Genomic DNA, 21,011 nt, shown 5'->3' with positions numbered 1-21,011 from the left:
TTCACATCCACATCATCATCATCAAAATCCAGTGCCAACTGTTTTGCGGTTTCGCCCACTCGCGGCAGAAGCTACAGTAGTGGCAGTTAAGATAATTAGCCACTTTGGCCAGCATATTCGTCTGGGTGGACATCAATGTTACATCGCAGCAGGTGAGGAAAGAATTAGCCATACTGGCCAGTTTTCTTAATTTTTTTCAGGACACCCATGTACGGTTTTGTAACCTTACCAATAAAATATGTTAGATATCTATTGAAAAAATATATCAAATGTCTTCTGTTTAGTATTTTTTTAAAAATACATCAAATACTGAGAGTTAGTATTATTATATTTATTTTTTGAAAACCTATTGTGCTTACTAAATTTCAAAAGCAAAATATAGCCAAAAATATCCAAATATTTAGTTGGTTGGGTTATATATAGATTAAAAAGTATGTGTAATATTAGTTTTATACAAATTTTTTGGATTTCTACTCAATAAATATTTTGTATATCCCCCAAATTCTGGTTCCGTCACTGGTTCAATTCATATTATACTGATTTAACTTAAATATATTTTATTTAATGTAATCTTTATAAACCTCAACTTTTGTAATTTCAATTAGTGTATTTATTTTTAATAAGGCAAATGAGCTACGCAATTAATGAGCAAAAAACAAAAATGCCACGCAAATATCTTGGGAAATATGGAAGGCATAAAAACTGGCTAGATCGTGTAGCGTGACGTCTTCGGGGGCCCATTCATGAATAGTTTGATGGAGAAGGGTGAGGCAGGGGCTAAATGCGACCCCGAATAAAAGACCGGACCCAGAAATGTCCATTGTTGGGTGCTTAACCCTCTTCTCCGCCCCTATTATTTTTTGGACGCTCTTCGTTGAATTTCATGAATGAATTTAATTTCGCTGCGGTCGTGGTTCTTTTTCTCATGTTTAGCGTGTTTCGTAGTACTAGATGGGCATTACGGCGGTTGGCAGGAAGGAAGTGAGGTAAGAAGCAGACAATGCCAATGTTTTCATTAATGCGACGCAGTTGCCAAAAACAACAAAAACAGATTGCCCCAACAAAAAAACAACAAAATGAAAAATTGAACAAGAAACCCGAAGTTTACATACCCTTAAAGTAATAATTAAGATGGATAAGACTTAATTTTGACTATTATCTCTATTATAAAAACTTCGATTTTCATTTGTGGAACTGCTACAGTAATCCTACGATTTTGATAAAAGAGTACATAATATTATTCTGTCTCGTAAAGTTCCGGTTAAAATGATAGTACCCTCCACAAGGGTATCAAAAAGAAGCAAGGAAGAAGTGAAAAAAACAATGAATGAATGAGTGAACCCAAGTGAATGAGTAAATGAATGAATGTATAAATGGAAAGACGAAAACAAAAAACAACGGAAGCAATTCTTCCTGCCCCACACACACTCAAATACACTATCACACGCATACAAGTACGCTGAGTATCTCACAGATACTTTCCAGAGCTTATTGCTTAATTTTCATTCATAAACACGTAGCGACTGTATTTTTGGAAGAAAAGGAAGTTGAAAATAATAGATATTTGTTTGCATTCAAGAGCCCCAAAGCGAAACGGAAGTTCATGAGGAACGTGCGGCATTTTCTCGAAATCGCCGCAATTTTCCAATTCCGTAACGAAGGTTCTCCGACATTAATCAGCTGTTTAGGCTGTCTGTCAGTCAGTAGAGACGACATATGCCATTAATTTGGTTGTTCTCATCAAAATTGGCATCATAGGCAGCGTTAACAAATTTAAAACAATTTATTTGTGCACTGGGAAAAAGCTAGAACAGTTTTAAGGCTTTTATGAGCAATTTAAATGTCGAGAGTAAAAACAAAATGTAATTATCATCTTGAAAATATTCCAGGAAAGTAAATTTTAAGTAACTGATAAAAATCGATTCTGAAATCTGTAATATTTCCTTGGCTTTATAATTCTAAAATCTAGTTTATTGGTAATGCGTTTAAAAAACTTTTTCCTGAAAAATGTTTTATTATTTTTAAGGCTCCGATAAATTTGCTTGAGAACTTTTTGCTCAATGTGCTCACCTGTCTTGGCTCCTCGCTCGTGTCATCGATAACATTGAGTGGCGTTGCCACTTGACGTCAGCAAAAAAAGGGGGCGGCAGGTGGTGGGCGTGGTCCTCCACCTTTGGCTTCCACGTTAGCCAGGCTCTCCTGCTAATTAGCTTGCCATTCGTGTGCGTTTTCATTTGCCATTTACGCACATCCCGCCCACAAATTCTGCGCAAAAGCACTGGCAAACGGCTTTTCTCGTCTCCGATTTCTGGCTTTTCTGGCCTTTTTGCTGATGCCGAATGTGAAATTGTGGAGCTGCGGACATGGACGTGGATGTGGATGTTGCTGCGTCAGTCAGTAGCACGTTCTGATTGTTTGTGCGAAATGATATTCAGCTGGAAATCGACTGCCGGCTGCCACGTGGAAAGTCCCCCCCCCCCCCACACCCACTCTTTTTTAGGTCCCATAGAAACGCACTGAAAAATCGTCTTAAAATAAATCTCCATTTGGAGAAAATATATTTTGGACGCATTAAAATAAACCATAGAATTGGAGGCCAATTCAATGGGGTTTTGCAGTCTTTTACGAAGGGTGTCTGAAAGCATTCTGTGAACAAATTGTTGTAGCATACTTTTAGACACCTTTACAAATGATTTACAACCCGTGCGAATTTTTTGGCGTCTTCTATAGTTCAGTTCAATCATGAAAGAATTGTATATTTTCTGTAACTCATGATTATAATAGTTGCATTTTGCAAATCTATTTCAAATTGTTCTTAAGAATTTGTTTAATTTTTCTCTTTTAATATAATTATATATTTTTTATGTTTTTCTTTTATTCCATTTTTTTTTAATTTGTAAAAATACTAAAACATTATAATTATTTTTTTTTAATGAAACTAAGAAACATTTTTTGATAGTTTAGTATTTTTTTTTTAGTATTTATGAGGTACAACATTTGTAAAATGGGTTTCGAGATCTAGAAAATAAATGTTTTGAGTGCATAAATGGGGGCACTTGGCTATCACTTCCGTTTGCACCCGTTTTCCGCTTTACATGCAATCGACGACTGCTCTCTTTCTCGCCTCCTCAATTACTGTGAGTTTTCTTGCTCGCTTTTGTTGCTACTGTGCCACAATTGCATACAACAATAAACTTCCGATTTCATTCATTGTTTTGCTGATTGCAAAACTCTTTCTCTCCCGGTTTTCTTGCTATTTTTTCTATTATTTTTTTTTGTTGGTGTATATTTTTCCTATTTGCCATCCGTTAGTTACACACAATTTCTTTTATAACAGCGCCAGCAGCTGAGGCGTTTCGCAGTAATGAATGAAATGCTCATGAATGGGTTAAGCTGTAATTGAATTCAATTTACAATCGAAACACTTGAGCAAAAACGAAGAAATTTTATATGACGTCAGTGGAGTATCGACTAAGTCTGGGTGTAATTTTAAAGAAATTGCTGGTCCACTAGACTTTATGTAATTTAGAAAAAAAATATTTTAATGACCAAGTCTGATAAAAATTATCATGTTAACTCTTTAGACTTTTCAATAGCAGCCTTTTAATAATACTTAATTTATGCCCGCGATAAACTGGCATTTAAATTAATCCGATTAATCTACGCGATAAGCCGACATTTCAATTTATCAGACAGCTGTAAAAGAGAGAGTAAAACGAGTTGTACTGCCAGTTGTTAATGGGTTCATTCAAGAGGCTCTCATTATTTCGGTCTTATCAACGGCGCGTGCATATCCGGTGGCGCAATTAAGTCGCTATCGACAGCAAATTCCATTTGCCCCACTCATTGAAGTCCCCAGCACCACAGCACCAAAGCAACCCACCCAAACCATCCGACCATCCAACCATCCAACCATTCATTCATGTCAGACTCTCGCGCCGCTGCTGTTATTTTTATCAATGATCATTTGTAATCATCTGGCGACGAACAAAAAAAATAAAAAAAGGAAAAACAAAATAAAAATTGAACATCTTCGATGTGAATGAACTCATCGTCAGCGTTTCCACCCAATGTCTCCTGGCCACTTGGACGTTTGAGAAATGTTTCACTTTAGTGGACTGCTTGTTTAGTTTAAATTCTGTTTCTATTTCGTTTATTTTTTTTATGGCCATTTGACTAAAAATAGACAAAGTTTTCTTTGGGTCAATTGCTTTTGGGCCAGCAAAAGAGAGAAAAGTTTGCAGCCACATGGTTGACAATATGCCTGATTTTAAAGAATGAATGTATTTTTAAATATAATGGAAAATGATTTAAGTATTTTGATATTTTATTTAATTTTATATTTAAAATTCTATATTATATTTAAAGCACCAATCTTACTAATTTTAGGAAATGCCAATTCTCTTCTAACCCGAAAACCTTTTATTTTTTTTTTCCAGTACTCTGCTATCCGTATTGGTCCTGTAGTGAAACGCGATGTTATGAAGGCCTCCACAATGTTGGAACACGAGGCGCAGTAAGTAAAGCCCAAACCTATCGCTTCTATGTCCACTTTTCCCCTTCATTTTTGTTTGCGGATGTGTCATACGAAATTATACAATATCAGAGTTCTTGAGAATTTGCTGAATGCGGAAATTTGTACAGCCGAGAGGTTTCCGAGTAGTGGAACTTCCACTATCAAATTCACTTTCGTGGGGGTTTATTGAACTCCCCCATTGAGGGATTTCGCAAACACAAATTGTGTCGACAGCTGGGGAAATTGATCCGCTGGTTGTTTTCTATGAATGACAAATGGCTGAGTGTTGATCAATGCAATAAAAGTGATGACTTGGGGAATTCTTTAGATAATAAAACGGTAGAATTGTATTTCAACCACTATGGATTATTATACTTCCTGTTTGGGAGATTGGCGATTAATTGTTTTGACTCAGGGTAAACGCCATTTGGCTGTTTAATTTTGCTTTGGGAAACTTTTTTACCCCACAATAAAATTAGATTGGCTTTTACCACCTTTTTGGTATCCACCTTTAGTACTTCCTCTCGAGAACGTGTCCAACTTACATGTAACACCTTTGCAACGGGGCACACACATTTCATTTCATTATTCATAGGGTCCGCAGTGCCCCAACCATTTTTCGACTACATTGTAAGCCATTCCCGCTTTATATTCGAACACTTAAAGCAGCAAGAGGTCCGCGAGACAGCGAGAATAAACGACTTTTTGATATATGACAACGAACAATGCAATTTTATTGCCGCTTAACTTCATTAACACAATTCCCCGTACCCAACCGTACCCACCCGCCACTTGATAAAGAACGCAATATGGTCGGATCTTTGAAGATTGTGTGTGATATTAGCCGACCAAGGAGCCCCGATGGCCGATGGTCGGGTTAAGTGATTCATTTAGAGGCAATCACAAAATGCACTTTACCAGGGGGATGGATAAAGCTAAGCGGAATGGAATGGGCCGGCTGGGATGCCCATGATTTATTATAGAAGAGCGAAACCTTTAAGCCGGCAGCTTTGTCTCATTAGCGGCGTTAAGTGATGCCAAATAGTCCAGTGCAGTCCATTCCAGTCGGACGTGTCTATATCTTTCTCTTTTTCAGTCCTGTGGGGGTTTCCAATTGCCAGCTATTTTCGTGCTCTGCTTGGCAACAATAAAAGCTGCAAATACAGCACAAAGATGCAGATACATTTACGGCCCACTCAAATTACGCTGTCACATGTGCAAAAACGTAGAGAAAATGCTCGGAATAGAGTAAATAGAAGTGGAACTGCAATTGTATCTGGTATCTTGTATCTTGTATCTTATATCTACGCCCAAGACGAAGCATTTCCGTTTCCGGCCCTTTTGCGCATGCGTGCGTTCACTCTGAGTTATGCCTGAAATATACCTACATCTACGCCCCACTATCTTTGACTATGTGTGGCTGCTCTTCATTTATTTATGATTTTTACGCGTGTGGAATTTTCGAACCATAAAATTTTGCATTTTACGCTGCGAGCAGCGACCATAAAAATCCGTCTGTCCGGGAGGGAAGTGCCTTCGATGGGTTCTACTATATAAACTCGCACATACATATCTCCCATCTGGGGCTGTCGCATTTACGAGTCCCATAAAATGTTTAACTGTTTTTATGTGATCTTTTATGCATAAAATTGGCTCGTTTACTCGAAAGTGATCTGCTCAAACAATGGTTGTCTATTTATTACCCCTTGAGGGGTTTCCACTCCCCATCGATCCTCGTAAAAGTTCGCTTCGAAAGCGATTGTTTTGGGAGGGTCTTAATTGTTATGGTTCATATATCCATAAGTTTGCAAACTCATATATACAATCATACTTTGGCATTTAAAATAAAACTTAATTTCAGAAATTCTAAAACGAAAAACCTCTGAGGATTTTATAGAATTGTTAATTATAAATCTTCTTACTATCCCTGTCTAATACCTAAAAGATAACCCATATATCAAAATTTAATGGTGTTCTCCTCTCTACTTTTATTAATCTTCTTCCCTCGCTCCTAAAATTGCCCATAATTCATAGATCGATTAGTCGTGGATTCTATCCTAAACTGTTTTCGCCTCTACCCAAACAAATTTAATCCCCAACCCAATTCCATTTTTATATACGATATGTTCGAGAGATCCCAAAAAGTGCCCCTCATTAGCTGACTCCACTTTGAGTTTGGGACCTTTTCCTGTCGACAGAGAGTTTCGATTCTCGAAATGCCAACCATTTCCTGTCATTGAAAGCCCCACTCACGGCAAAAGTTAACCAAGCTAAACAAACAACATCTTGAGCTGACTGACCGACCGTCAGTTGGATTTTATCCGGCGAGGTTGTTTGTGATTTCAATTATTAACGCTTCCTGGTGCTCTCGGATCGCCATGTGGCCCGATCATTAGGCCAACTCTTCTCCTCCTTTTCTCTCTTTTCCAGACAGGAAGACCAGCAAAGTCGACGACGCTGCAGTGTCATTATGGTTATTGTTATTATTATTATTATTATGCTCGTTGGTTGCCCAGTTTCAGTTCCAGTCTCTCGGATTGCATATACTTTTAATTGTTTTAAATTACCGCCGACGAATCTCACTGATCTCTATTTATCCCCCCTTTAAGGTATGCAACAATTCTGGCATTCGACGTTAAGATCGAGCGGGAGGCACAGGAAATGGCCGATTCCCTGGGCGTGAAAATATTCCAAGCGGACATTATCTATCACCTGTTCGATAAGTTCACCGCCTATCGCGAGGAACTCAAGCAGAAGAAGCGCGAAGAGTTCCGCTCCGTAGCCGTCTTCCCCTGCAAGTTAAGGGTAAGTAAGCTTTACAATTTTTAAAAAGTGATTAGGATGAATCGTTAGAATAGTTAAATAATTATATAGTATTATAAATATGGCTGATATTATAATACCTTTAAGGTGAAAATATCATTGTTAAAGACTTATTATATTGATAGTGGGAAAAACGAAGTTAAGAATTTGTTTGGATACAAATAGGTCTGTTTTTAAACGAGCCCTAAAGATTTGTTTTTTGAAATAAGCCACATACAAATATTACATTTTTTGATGATAGTTTTTAAAATAATTTAAAAAGAGATCTACAAATGAATGCTTTTTTGGGCCACCCTTTTTTAAGTGTACGTATCAGATGTTACGAATTAAAGACGGAAACCCGAAAGACTCGGTGTCATTATGGGCATTATTTTAATGTGCCCATGTTCGTGTTCCATTTCCCCGCCTGTGCACCTTCCGCTCAGCTGCAATTACCCCCGAAAGCTACAGGTGTAAAATGCAATCTGCCGCGAACTGAAAATGAGAATGAGACCAAGACTCCGATTCTGAATCCGACTACGACTCCGACTCTAAGAAAGAGCCAGAATGGATCTCCAGCTGTGGCTTGTCTCGTCTTGACGCTGGCTTAATGATGCTGGCCAACAAGAATGGAACGGGCTTAAACTCCTGGTGGCTGGGGGCTACGATACACTATATATATGTATTAGCCGGGCCAAGACAACCACTCAACAAGCGATTAAAGCCTTAGATCCCAACAGACGCCTGCATCACGTCCACACTTCCTGCTCAAATAATGTTTAAACAGCATATTTGATTTATAGGCAATCATTAGATTTTGGTCGTATGCAATGTTGGGACTCAACACGCCACACTCCACACTCCATACTCCACTCGGGGCCACTTTGGTCCACTCTGGTCCACTCTAGACCACTTCTAGCCACTGGGCTCCCACTGTGCTGGTAATTGGACACATAGCGCACAGCTGTTGGTAGCATTTGTTCGATCTTGTACACTCGAATGGTTTTGTTGTATTTGAAACTATAAAATATATTTAAAATGTTCTATTCTTTGGAATATTATCTTTTAAAATTTATAAATGATATTTTTTTCCTTTTCATAAATTACTAATTCTTAAGAATGTTATTTTGTATACATATATGTATATAAACCCTATGATTTTATGTATTAATTCAACTCTATTTGGATGGTTTCTTATTTTCTGCCGGGAACAAGCCTTTTTTCGAGTGCATTTAGCCAGCTTGAACTTAACGATTCTCTGGAGTGGAAATCCCAGTCGCAGGTCTTGTAATAACAATGACGTTGTTTAGTTTGAGTTATTAACTCGCCTTCTGTCTTAAGGAGTTGGCTGGTAGATGGAGAATAGGCATGTGCATGTGAAGCTGGAGAAACGTGTTCTCTGGGCCACTTTTCGTTTTTCCCGGCAACGTACGATCCATTTTCTATGCCGGCTGATTCAGATTGTGCCGCATCTTCAACCACTGCTGCAGGCGGCATCCCATTTGAGGCCTTCTTCAACAGTTGACGCAACGGAAATTAAGTTGTTCTTGGTGCAGTCAAAGCTGTTTTTGGTCGGAGGTTGCCGGTGCACTTTATTAATGGGCCACAACTATAGGAAAATGCACTAGAAAATACATTTTTTAACCAAATTTTCACAATAAAACAATAACAAATACGACAATTATAAAATACTTTTGTATACTTTAACAAATATTAGATTGTTATAACAAAGTCCTAATATTTTCTGTAGCCCCAACAAATTTGTAACTGTTGTAAAATATTCAGCATTAATTAAGTTTTCATTGAGAAAAATAATGTTAGTTTTCTGAGAAAATGGAGTTTTCTTTTGAAAGACCAAAACTATTTAAACGTAATACCCAATTTGTAGAGTAACCAATATACGAGCATCAACTGACACAAAGTTGTTGTGTTATCTTACAAAATCCGTTGTAGGCATCGCCTAAGTCACCATAATTATCGGACATTATTTAAAAAGTAGTTAAGAGCCATGCCATCGCTATCGATCGTTCCCGATTGAGCCGCTTATTAGTTATACCCCACAAAATCATCGTCTATCTAACAGTCATTGATCTAATTCCCCGTTCTCTGTCTCTATCTTTTCGATACCATCCCACAGATACTGCCACAGTTCATATTCAACAGCCGAGATCCGATCGTGATGGGCGTGATGGTGGAGAACGGCATTGTCAAAGTGGGCACTCCAATTTGCGTGCCCAGCAAGGAGGTAAGTGCACTGAGAAAAATAAATATTTGTTGATCATTCGGGTGGCTTGAGAACCATTAACACTTTATTACCTATATAATACATTGTACATTTCATACGAAGAGTTTAGTTAAAATATGTATTATTACTTTGATCCTTGGACTTTAAATTGATAAAGATGAATAAGAATTTTAAATAGCTTTACTAAAATCTCTGTCAAAGTGACAATTTAAATAATTAAAATAGAAACTTAACCAACTTTTCCATATTTTTTCCATGCGTCCACAATCTATTCGCTGGCAAATATTTAACTATTCTGCGAGTTTCGCTCCACAAAAGGTTCCATTCAATAGGCACGCATTTATTTAGGAGTGGTGCAGATCGGCGGTGTAGATCGCGATTGTTGGGGACCTGGGTTCTTCCTCTATGCGCACAATGGACGCACAATGAAAGTCCTTGTCTTTGGGAATATGTATTGTGTGTTGTCTTGGAAATCGTGTCAAGTATCAAGTATATAATAATAATAAGGAGGCCCAGGCCAACGATGAGCTGTTTGTTTGATTTGCTACCTTTGGCGGGGCAGCTTTTCATTGTTGACACAGGTGGTGCGGTTTTATTTTCATTATATAGTCTTCTCTCTGGATGTGCGTGATGCAATTGTGTTGGGGAGCTGGGCAAATAGTTATTAGCTCATCGCCCGAACGAATTGCGTCGCAAAACGTTTTCTGAATTCCATCATAATAACCACCGACTGGTGGGCCCTCAATTATTGTCCTTCCGTTGATGATGATACAAGAAATAAAGAAAGGAAAAAAAAAAGCGAAGAAGGTACGACGACGACGACACTCATTTCAATTTATGCGCAGACATGTCCTGTTTCCCGTTGCCAAAGACAACAACTGTTTCCTTTCCACCTCTGTCGTCGGTTTTTGTCGCTTCTTCGATCTTGTGCCAAAGGGTTTATGTTCTGTATACCGCTTCCCGTACCGCTCTTGACTTTTTACCAGGAGGAGAAGTAGCAGCGACAGAAGGCGCAGGAGCAGGAGGCATTCATTGGCAATTATAACTTCCTCAATTATCCAAGAGAGCGCTGCTAAGCTGTGCGCTTCCCGTCATTCATCGTCATTCTTTTTAACGTCTTCCTTCTCTCTCTCCCTCGCTCTCAATGGGCTCTTCCCTCTCGCTTTTTGCCAGCTTTAATACTGATTTTTTTGCGGGGAATACCCTACGATTTGTTCAGATAGATTCTATGGGGTCTTAAAAAGTTTAAGTAATAGGAACAGGAATTAAAAACAAGAGAAAACGCTATAGTCGCTATACCCGTAACCCAGCTATAGGGAGTGCGAGAGGGATGGCGATATGCATGCAGAAAATCGACTGTTGCCACACCACACAAAAACGAGATTTCACTAACACGCCACCTAGCACTCTATGAATTTACTAATTATTGATTACCATATGTATATATCTTTTTAATGAGTAGTACGATTTTAATAATTTTTGTTATCTTCTTGGTTTAAATTGTATTAATGGAAAAAGTCAAATAGGTCTGTAGACTTTTAAAAAAATACTTTCAATGGTGTCTAAAAGTATAATTTAAAAATTTATCGTGTCATACTTTTAGAATTCTTTTAAAGAGGTGTTAAAATTTTAAAAGTGAGTTTTCTTCAATAGTAGAATAGTAAAACAGTTGTAGTATGTTTTTGCATTCCTTTATATGATAGATTTTCTATAGGTTATACATGCAGAAAGTGTAGCTCATCCACCAAGTCCCCACAATCTGAGCTTACACTGCGCGGGCACACACATGTGATCGTATGCTAACCCCTGCTCCAGGCCCACATGTCCATGTCCATTCCCCCGACCTGATCCAATTCTACTTTAGATCTGCACTTCATTTCTGCCCAAGAATGCTGCTGGGCCATCGTCGTCGTGGCTGTTTTGTCGCTTTTGCCTCTTTGCCCGGCTGCTTTTTTGCCTTTGCGATTTCCGTTGACTTGCAGCTGGGGGAGCTCTTCTGCGAAAGGGTTGGGGATTTCTCCAGTTCTTCGGCAGTTCTTCCAGACCCTCTTCGCCCCTTCCTCCCAGCGACAACTTCCTTTCGATGCTGTGCTGCGCATGCGTGCCAGTGAGAGTCACTCTCTGCCAGATGGTCGTCTTTCTTTGGCCCTTGTCTTTGGCCTGGCCGTTGATTACATTTATTAATTATATAATTAAATCTGTAATAGCAGGCCACTCCGATCACTTGGTTTCTGGCCTTTGTTTCTCGGTCCGCGTAATTGTTTCAAGCTGGCCAAAACATCCGTTCTCACACACGAAATGAACGACAGAATGACAGAGCCCAAACCACTTCCACTTCCCGTTTTGGTTTTGGGGTTTGTCATTACACAATCTGGCCACGGGGGTTAAACAGGTGACCATTGTCGTCTGACCGCTGGTGCCTTCAACCCTTAACCCCTGAAAATGTGGGGGATTGCAAGTGTCAAAATGCGGTAACGGGATATGTCTGCAGACGGTTCGATGGGGTTAATAAGGGTGAGGGATCAATGGACGGTCAGAGGGTTCATTGGTTTTGGGGTTAAGCAGGGGAAGTGATTGGAAGTTACCGTGTTCTAGGGGGAGGAACTTAAAACATATACATAGTTCTTGGAACTTTATAAAGTATTTGGATAACATTTTCAAGATTTAACAAATAAATATTTAATTAGAAATATTTCGAAACCAATTACAATGAAGTAACACTTAAAACCATATAAATTTGTTAGCAAAATTCACCTTAATTGCTGTTCTAAAATTTCCACAGCGTTAAGGTAAACAGCGAAAATAAAACCATCGCCTGATCAATCGTATTTAGGGAAATGTTGATGATCTCAGAGGATTGTTTCCACCTCGAAAAAAATAACTTCCCCATCGAATTCAATTAAAAGATTTCCCCTTTTCTCCGATCGTCAATCCAATTGTTGATGATCATCCATCCCACCTTTTGGAAACTTAGCCTTGAGGGTCACCGCGGCTAATTAAGCACCGATCGGGCAATCTTCACTGCTCTTTTATACTTTTAAACTCAGAGGCCTTTGTTTATCCTCCGGACTCATCAAATCCGCCTCGATCGGCCCCCGTACAGCTCGTACATCAAAGAGTTTCACTTTATCGAAGGCACAATCTAAGCCAAACACGCCCCACTCTCGCACATCCTCATCCTCATCCGCGTCGTCTCCCACTGACATCACCATCATCCATTCAACCAACATCCAACGAGTGGAGGAGCGAGTGGTTCACCATACACCATCCACCATCCACCGATCATCTGCATCTACATCTACCGGGGAATACATTTATTTTCCCTCTTGCGAGTCTCGGGCTGCCTGCACTTAAAAACTAAAAACCAAAAGCCAAAACAGCAAACGGAAGTTGGAGGCGTTACCCAGCGCCAAATCCAAATCCGTCAGTCACTTAACATATGGACGTTGCCATATGGATGTGAGTGTGTACGTGTCTACGAGCAATTTATACAGGGGGATATCTAGCTAAGGCTACCACAGTCCAACTTCTGTTGGGCAAACTTTTCTAATTCTATAAAAAATGTTTAAAGTTAACTTAGAAATTTAATTATCCAAACAGTAAAAATCAAAAAATGTTAAGTAAGCATGTAAAAACAGTTATTAAAACTGGGTTCCCTTATTTATCTATATAAATAAAGCTATCCACTTGAAACTAAGAATCAACGCAAAGCAAATCCTTAACAAATTTTACAATATGTTCGTTTAGAAAACCATAGTTTATAATTAAATAAAAAACCTTTTATAAATATTTATAGATATTTTCTAAGCTATACGCTTTTTAATTTCTGTTGTAGAATCTCCACTGTAATTGCCTCCAATCTGGTTGCCTCCTAAAGACCGTCTTTAAGACCGAGGAGACAGACTCTGGCAGATCACTTGCAGATCGTCTTGCATATGTGTATATAGATATTATATTGCGGCCTGTTGTGTTGCCTTTGCTTTTACCCAAACCCAAACCCAAACCGAATCCCAAACCGCAGAGAAACCAGAAATCTGGTGGCAGAAAGAGTTTTCGGTTGCACCCGGTGTAGATGGAGAGTGAGATCGAATCGAAGACCGCCGATCGACGATCCGGGCGATCGATATCTTATAATATTTTCATTCATGGCCCAAGTGGCTGGGCTGTGTTGTAGCGGAAATGAAAGCTCATTCAGTGCGCAGCTACTGCTCGTTTTTGTTAATTAAATGGCCTCTGGGGCTCTTGCAGTTTTTCGATTTATATATACACACTTATATTTATATAGTAGCAAGTAGTTTGCCTTGCCTTTCGTTCCGATCGTCGCCTCCTTCCCTTTTTGTGTTGATCTTGGCTAATTTATGGGCTGCGAGTTAAGTTTAAGTAGGTAAGGGTGTCTCCACTCCCCGAAGAGTCCCCTTTTCTCCCTACTTCCCGTATCGCCTCTTTCATTTCTGATTATTCTCAGACCTGCCGGGGCATTTAAGTGCTAGATTTAAGTATTATTTTTTTATTTCGCCGGTCGCCTCAATTGTTGAGCCTTCATGGCTTACGACTTCCGTTGTCGCCTCAATAAGAACCGACTTGATATACGCAATTCTTTTTTTGGTGAGTGAATGATTCTCCGTTGAGTGAAAGAGTCTTAAGAGCTTTGGCACTGGGATTGTGAAAGTGTATTTTTATTGCGTGAAAATATTGTATTGGGTTGGAAATCCCCCAGTTCGTTTTCTTCTCAGTTGGGCGTTTAGTTGGAATCATAAATTCTTTTTTTTTATAATGATTCGATTACTCATTTATTCGATAATATATTGTATATTTTATTCTCTGCCAGTTCTGAAAATTCGAATAATAAAGGCTTTCTGAAGGAGTGCCCAACAATCTCCTAAAGAAAATAATCTTTAAATAACCCATAAAGTTAATACCCCGAATATTGTTTGTCTAATACCCAAAGATCTCTTAAGATCTTCTTACCCATCGAATTTGAGAACTCGTGAAGAGTATCTCACTATTCAGATAACAATCATTGATTATTTCCGGGCACTTCCTCCTCGCATTCGGAACTGCGTCATCTTTTGCCGTTTCTGGGGTTGTTAAGAATTCAAATCGGTTTTCACGGATACGTGTGCGACAAAAGAACACTTTAGACAATGCAACAACAAGGGGCCCACGAAGTACAAACATAATAATGGTAAGGAGGATGGTGATGAAGCGATAGAAACAGCGCTAAGAACCGGAACCAGTAATTAAATACAAAAGAAGTTGGGGTGGTTGGTTATACTCGTATGTAGATGGAGAAAGAGCTGCGGAAGCGGATTGTCGGCGTTCCAAAGACAGCCAGCTGCATTTTTTTTTCAGCTGGCCGAGGCAGAACGGAAGTAGAACGGAAGTGAATGCTTCCGCACGTAGGAACCAAATAATTGGCTGTACTGAGAAAAATAAATGGCATTACATTTGAAAAAAAAATACAAAACAATAGAAAATAATTAAAACCAATTCTTACGATAATATATAGTATGCAGGGGTATATTATAATTGCTATTAATTGCTATTACATTAAAAAAAAAAAAAAATAGAAAAAGTTTTAAACCAATTTTTACGATAGTATATATTGTTGTGTACATACATCATATTTTAGGATTTATTAAAATTTTAATTTAATTCCCCTATTAGACCATATTTTTCTCCAAGTGTAATCCCATATTTTTATGAATGAAAGGCATTCTAAGCGGGAAAAAGAGATAGCAAGCGGAGTAGTAGTACTCATGGCATAAGTGTGCTGAGGTTGCCAGCTGCTCGGAGTCAGGGGTCAGTAGAATCCCCGAGCGGAGGGAATCGGAAGTGCAGGATCCGTGTAGGAAGTGCCATCAAATGCTGAATAGTAGGAAGTGGATGGTTAGAGGAGCAACCCCCGAGATAAGGCAGGTGTGTTCCTGAACGTGCCGAAACGGCGGGAAAACGGAAATTCGTCTTATGAATGAAATGGGAATTTTATGAATGGCCCAACCCAACATCTACTAGACACATTTGTATCTTATTATGATAAGCGGGCAGCGTCGGAGATTTCGTAATAGAACAGTTGGAAGACATGTGGGCGCACTCTGCCATACAGAATGTGCCTGTATCTATCGGATACGGTCGCAATAAAAGCTTTTAATATAAAATAGAGCAAACAGACCATAACAAATAGTGGCAGCAACAACACAATAAGCGGCCGCAACTTATGAATGAAAACTACAAATACAAATATATATATAACAAAGTATTTTTTCTCCCGAAATGGGTATAAATATCGTTGGGGCGGAGTGGCGCAAATAGGTGGAGTGTTCTAGTTAGTGATTATGTAGTTCGAATGATGCTGATTATTGGGTATTTTAGGTTGAAGTTAAGCACGGATTGTTATATAAAAATATGATGGAAAATTGTAGTACAAACAGTATTTAAGTTAAGGAAATACTATTATTTTTATTTATTTTCGTTTTGGTGTATTAAACTCACTCTCAAAGATTGACTACTATTTATAGTAACTTTCATTTGCCACATATAAGTGTTATATCGCCTACTGTATTTAAGCTAAACATTTTGCACATAACTATAAGTGCCTTTGGCCATGTATGGGTGTGTATCTGTGTGCGGGTCTCTCTATTTGTTTGTTTGTCTGTGTCTCGCTTTCGTTTCATTCATAAAAATGCTTATTTCCTGTTGTTGCCTTGACTATTGCCTAGGCATTTGCGGATGAGGGGGGATTGGTGGGCGGTGGGTGTGGCGGGGAGCTTCGTGTTTCGACGGCCATAAAATACACACACATATGTGGCACTGACTCAGATACATTGGCACACACACACACAGACATTCGGGCAAACGATAAGATAGTAAAATCCGCTTAGATACACGCTTTTTTTTTGCCCCGTCTTCATGTATCTGCATCTGCACAGAAAAAAGATACAATTCGATGTCGAACTAAAATCCTCAGATATATTCCAACTAAATATTTTGTATACAATTTAATAATATTTAATACTATGTATACAAAATGAAATAATATTTTTTATTTACATAAACGAAAAAGAATCTTCAGCTTAAAAAGTAAAAGGTGCAATCAATTTTCATGCTATTTTCAGTTTAGTAAATATATTTTTGACAATGTGGTATTTAATTTAAGTGTTCAAAAATATATTTGTAATATCTGAATGTCATTTCTTTTTTCTTTCTGTGTACGAGTGCCTTATATATTTATTTTACTATGAAAATAAACGGGCAGCGCAACAGCAACAATGGCTGCTATTACAAATGGCAATTGCAATAAAAGCAGACCGACCAGCAACAACAAAAGAAATTAGCGTAATTAGCAAATTACTCGCCGCTCTCTGTATTTCTTTTTTTATTATTTGTATTTTTTTCTTTTTTTGCCTTTGCCTTTGTTTTTGCGGCTTGGAAATTGACGTCGTCGTTGCTGTTTTCTGTTGGTTTTATTTCGCTTTTGCTCGGTCAGTTGGTCGCCTTCGTCACATTTCAGTTTTTCTTGGCCGGAAATGCTGAATTTGCACAAAAACCGACGGAAAACTGGCATAAAAACGTTCTTATTCTCAGCTGCTTCTTCCCCTTTTCCACCCATTTACACGCGCACCCAAAATAAATATACTTAATTGACGTTTGTTTAATCGCTAAATGTTCTCGGGGTGCAGGCCATAAAAATAATAAAAAGTGTGAGGGGAAATGAACAGAAATAAAAAATGGGTAAATATTATAAAGAGCAGTCGAAACACCTACGCGAAACTTTTCCAGCTAAGTGGAACAATAAACCGGCAGCAGAAAAGGGCTGACAAATTGTCTGGCAAGATTTAGCTCAGTTTGAGCTTGCCTGATGACTTTTTCCTAAATTACGCTCTTTGTTTTCAGTTGTAATAATTCACAAGTGTTTGACATAGTTGATTATCTTGTGGGAGGCACCATCAGACTCTAAGATAAATATAACGAGAAGTTGGTTGAGAGATAAAAGGGCTAAATAAGTTTACGGGTAGTATAGGTCAGGATAAGGAAATCGTTTTGGGTTAGTGTTACTTACAATTTTTCCATGGTATTTCAATTCTTATAAAAACATTTCCGAAGAACAACAGAAAAACTAACTATTTGTTTACACAACTTGAAGTGGATGGTGAAATACCCACTTCCTCACACTCTAATTTCGTTCTACATAAACAGGCCAAATCCACTTGAGGTATATTTTTTATATGACTGCGGGGAAAACCCACGATGAAATGATATTTTATGGTCGCTTTGTGAGACCTCAGAACATTGGAGACTCCCTAGCCAACCAAAAAAAATTTAATAATAGCTATTAAGTCAGGCATTGAACTTGATACGATTTCGTCTAATAGCTCACCTACTCAACTCCTCGAATTCGCTTCCTACCGACCAGAGTCCAATTTAGCTTGCATTTTTGGCCCCCTTATCACTTTTTATCGATGTCCATCAAACTGTTTCATCATTTTGTGACCTTCTAATTTAATTTTCATTCATATGGGTCGGAATAATTGATTGTTTTGCACTGGGATTAATATACATATGGGGCGAGACTAGGATACTGGCCCAAACTTTATTGACACTACTGATTAATGGCCATATGCCGAACAGCTGTCGGTTATCTATCAAGTATTTCCGATGTCCGATAACACGGCGTTAACCCAAACAAATTAAACAATAATCAACGGCCTTTAATTTTCGCTTTTCGAGTGGCGCAAACTACGAATACTAATAACAACCACAGATATAGATACACTCCGTCTGCTAATCATTTCTAATCAGCGGAGGTTGCTGCCGCTCTTTAACACCTTGGCAACACAACACCCACCTGAGATTTACTTGAATTTCGATGGCAATGATGATGATGATGAGGTTGCCCACCAACTTCCTGTGAGTGAAAGATTTTCTTTTTGGCCTCCTACGAGTGGCGAGTGTTGATTGTGGGCGTTGCTGCACTGCAGATGGAGATAGAGATGGAGATCCGAGATGCTAATGAGCATGACTAGACTTCTGCTGACGATGACGGTGAAAAGATGGCTTAGAGCAGAGAGGAGTCTGACTTGGCTCATTTGGTAGGTGTTGTTGGCATTGTTATTGCCGTTGAAAGCCATGTCGCTGGGCGTTGCATGACTCGAGATGGGCCGGGGTCGAGATTGCCGGGCCAGCGGCAGTTTTGGGTAGCGAGGTGGGAGTACGTTAGGGTTGGATAATATCAGTAAGCTCTAAACAAGTATCTTAGGTTGAACATTTTATAAGAAACTTTACTTGTAAAATAAGTATCTGTATCGTTATGAATTTTACATCACTTGCCGCTTCAGAAACAGTTTACCAACACTGGTATCTAAAACCACGATTGAAGAATTTTTCCCAGTTCTGTCTTGATTTTATATTTGTTCAGTTTAAATTATATTCTTTATATTATAGTTAACCTATCTTAAATATATCCAATGAAAATCTTAAACCTTTTCAACACTAGATTTATCAATTACACATTAATTATATCTGTTTCACACTGATATAAAATTATTTGTCAATAAGTTTAAATTAAATTAAAATGTGACTAACTTAAAAGTAACCATAAAGGTTCCCTAACTTGTTTTCTTACACTCCAGCCCTGCTCTACACCTACTCGGCCATTTTTCCCCCCTGTAGTTATTCAGCTACCAAGATCTCCTCAGGTTGCCTTCCATCTGCCATCTACTCCTCCTCCCCAAAGTTGTGGGCAGCTAGCTGAGTGGGGTTATCTGGTGGTCCGTGGACGGATGGATCGTGATCATGTTCATAGCGATCACGGTGATGATGACTATATAAATGCTTCCTCAAATGTGGGGGCTTGCGGGCTAAACTCGAATCACAGCGACAAGTTCTTCTTTCTCCCTCGAAAAGCATGACGTAGGCAAGTTTGTCGATGTGGAGGCCCCCTAACTTCTCGATCCATTTGAAAAGCGTAGATCAGCAGCCCCGAGGGGCTGAAGATTTGGTTGAGGAGAATCCAAGACCGGCAGCCGCGATTGGAAGAATTGATGTGGCTACTGTTTTTTTTTTTCGAGGTCACTCGAAGTTGCAGCTGCGCAGAGCCAAAGGCCCTGAAAGATATATTTTTTTTTGGAGTCCCCCGCGCGACGGATGTTGCGAATTTTCGTCTTTGACATATATATTTATATTATGCGGCATATATATGGGGTAATTCTCTCTACGGTCAACTAATTTAGTGTTTCCTGCTGACAACAGCATAAACAAGCTGCAAAGAAATCAGAGAATTGTGTCACTAAAATGTTTGCGCAGCCCGAAAAAAAAGATATCACACAATCTATTTGTTTGTCTCTCTTCTTGTCGCTCTCTATCAAACATTTCACAAAAAGCCAAATTGTTTTTGAATCTCGTTTTGTTCGCTTTCGATTTGTTGTTTTCGTTCATTCATACGAGCAGCGCTCTTTTCTTTTTTTTATTTTTCGAAAATAGACGACATCCGGTCTGCACGAAATATATAAATCATATTTTTAGATAAACGCCGATACACACACACACTGAGTCAAACGATCTGCCAGCCAGAAAAAATTGTACAAAAAATATACAAAATCGAACAGGAAAAAAAAGCGGAATGTAAAATGTTGTTTTCGTAGTCAACTTGTTTGGGTTTTTCGGCGACACGAGACGGCCGCGTCGTCATCGAATTTTTTCTCGATGCCCAATAAAGAATTTGTTTTCTTTGGCATCAAAAACCGAAGATATATCCCGATTTTGTTAGGCTATTTTTGGTCGTTCTTTATTGTGCTTTTATAGGATTAATTCAATATGAAAGTTCTGAACCATAATAATTAATTTTAAATTAAAGGAAAGTTACTGAACTTTTTATGATTTGGTTAATTTGTAATGTTTTAAAAAAAGATTTTTTGGAAATGTAAACTGTAATTAAATTTTTTATAAAAACAATTTTTTTAATTTTTATACATTTTCAAATTTTCTTATAAATATTTATATAATTTTTAAGTATTAAGCCAAGGAAGAATTGGAATTCTATAAACTTATAGCTCTTTGTTTTCAAGGATCATAAAAAATGGGATTCCCATATTCTTTTAAAATATAACAGCAATTGTGTATATATTTTGTGGGACTTATAAAGTTCTTCCATAGGAATCTTTATTTCTGTGCCGATTTATCTCCTTTCAAGTCGCTTTTCTTTTTTGCCACTTGCATCAACAGGCCCATCAATTTCTCGTCTCATCATTTGGTACGAATTCGGGATGGGCCGGTATGTTTTTTCCCCATATTCCTCTGCGCCCTATATGTAGACCCGTATCTATCATAAATATCCCCCACTGGGATGATTTCGTTGCTCTCATAAAAGACGAAAATTGCCGGCTCGCACCACAGAAGCGCAATGTTGAAAGAAAAAATTGTGTGGAAATGGAAATAAATTAACACATTTAA

The 21,011-nt window shown here is 38.4% G+C and overlaps 2 protein-coding genes across 4 annotated transcripts in view; both read left to right on the top strand.

Moving 5' to 3' along the window:
- Window positions 1-21,011, top strand: part of RpL28 (ribosomal protein L28) — a 384,986-nt gene that overhangs the window by 104,082 nt on the left and 259,893 nt on the right. The window lies entirely within an intron of this gene.
- eIF5B (eukaryotic translation initiation factor 5B) overlaps window positions 1-21,011 on the top strand; it is a 37,211-nt gene that overhangs the window by 10,605 nt on the left and 5,595 nt on the right. The window contains exons 5-7 of the mRNA XM_036815138.3: window positions 4,440-4,516; window positions 7,126-7,321; window positions 9,456-9,563. Of these exons, the coding sequence (XP_036671033.3) occupies window positions 4,440-4,516; window positions 7,126-7,321; window positions 9,456-9,563 (381 nt within the window). The remainder of the gene's footprint in view (window positions 1-4,439; window positions 4,517-7,125; window positions 7,322-9,455; window positions 9,564-21,011) is intronic.

Source organism: Drosophila suzukii, chromosome 3 (assembly GCF_043229965.1).
Source record: "Drosophila suzukii chromosome 3, CBGP_Dsuzu_IsoJpt1.0, whole genome shotgun sequence".
Lineage (NCBI taxonomy): Eukaryota > Metazoa > Arthropoda > Insecta > Diptera > Drosophilidae > Drosophila > Drosophila suzukii.
This window is presented reverse-complemented; position numbering and strand designations above follow the sequence as displayed.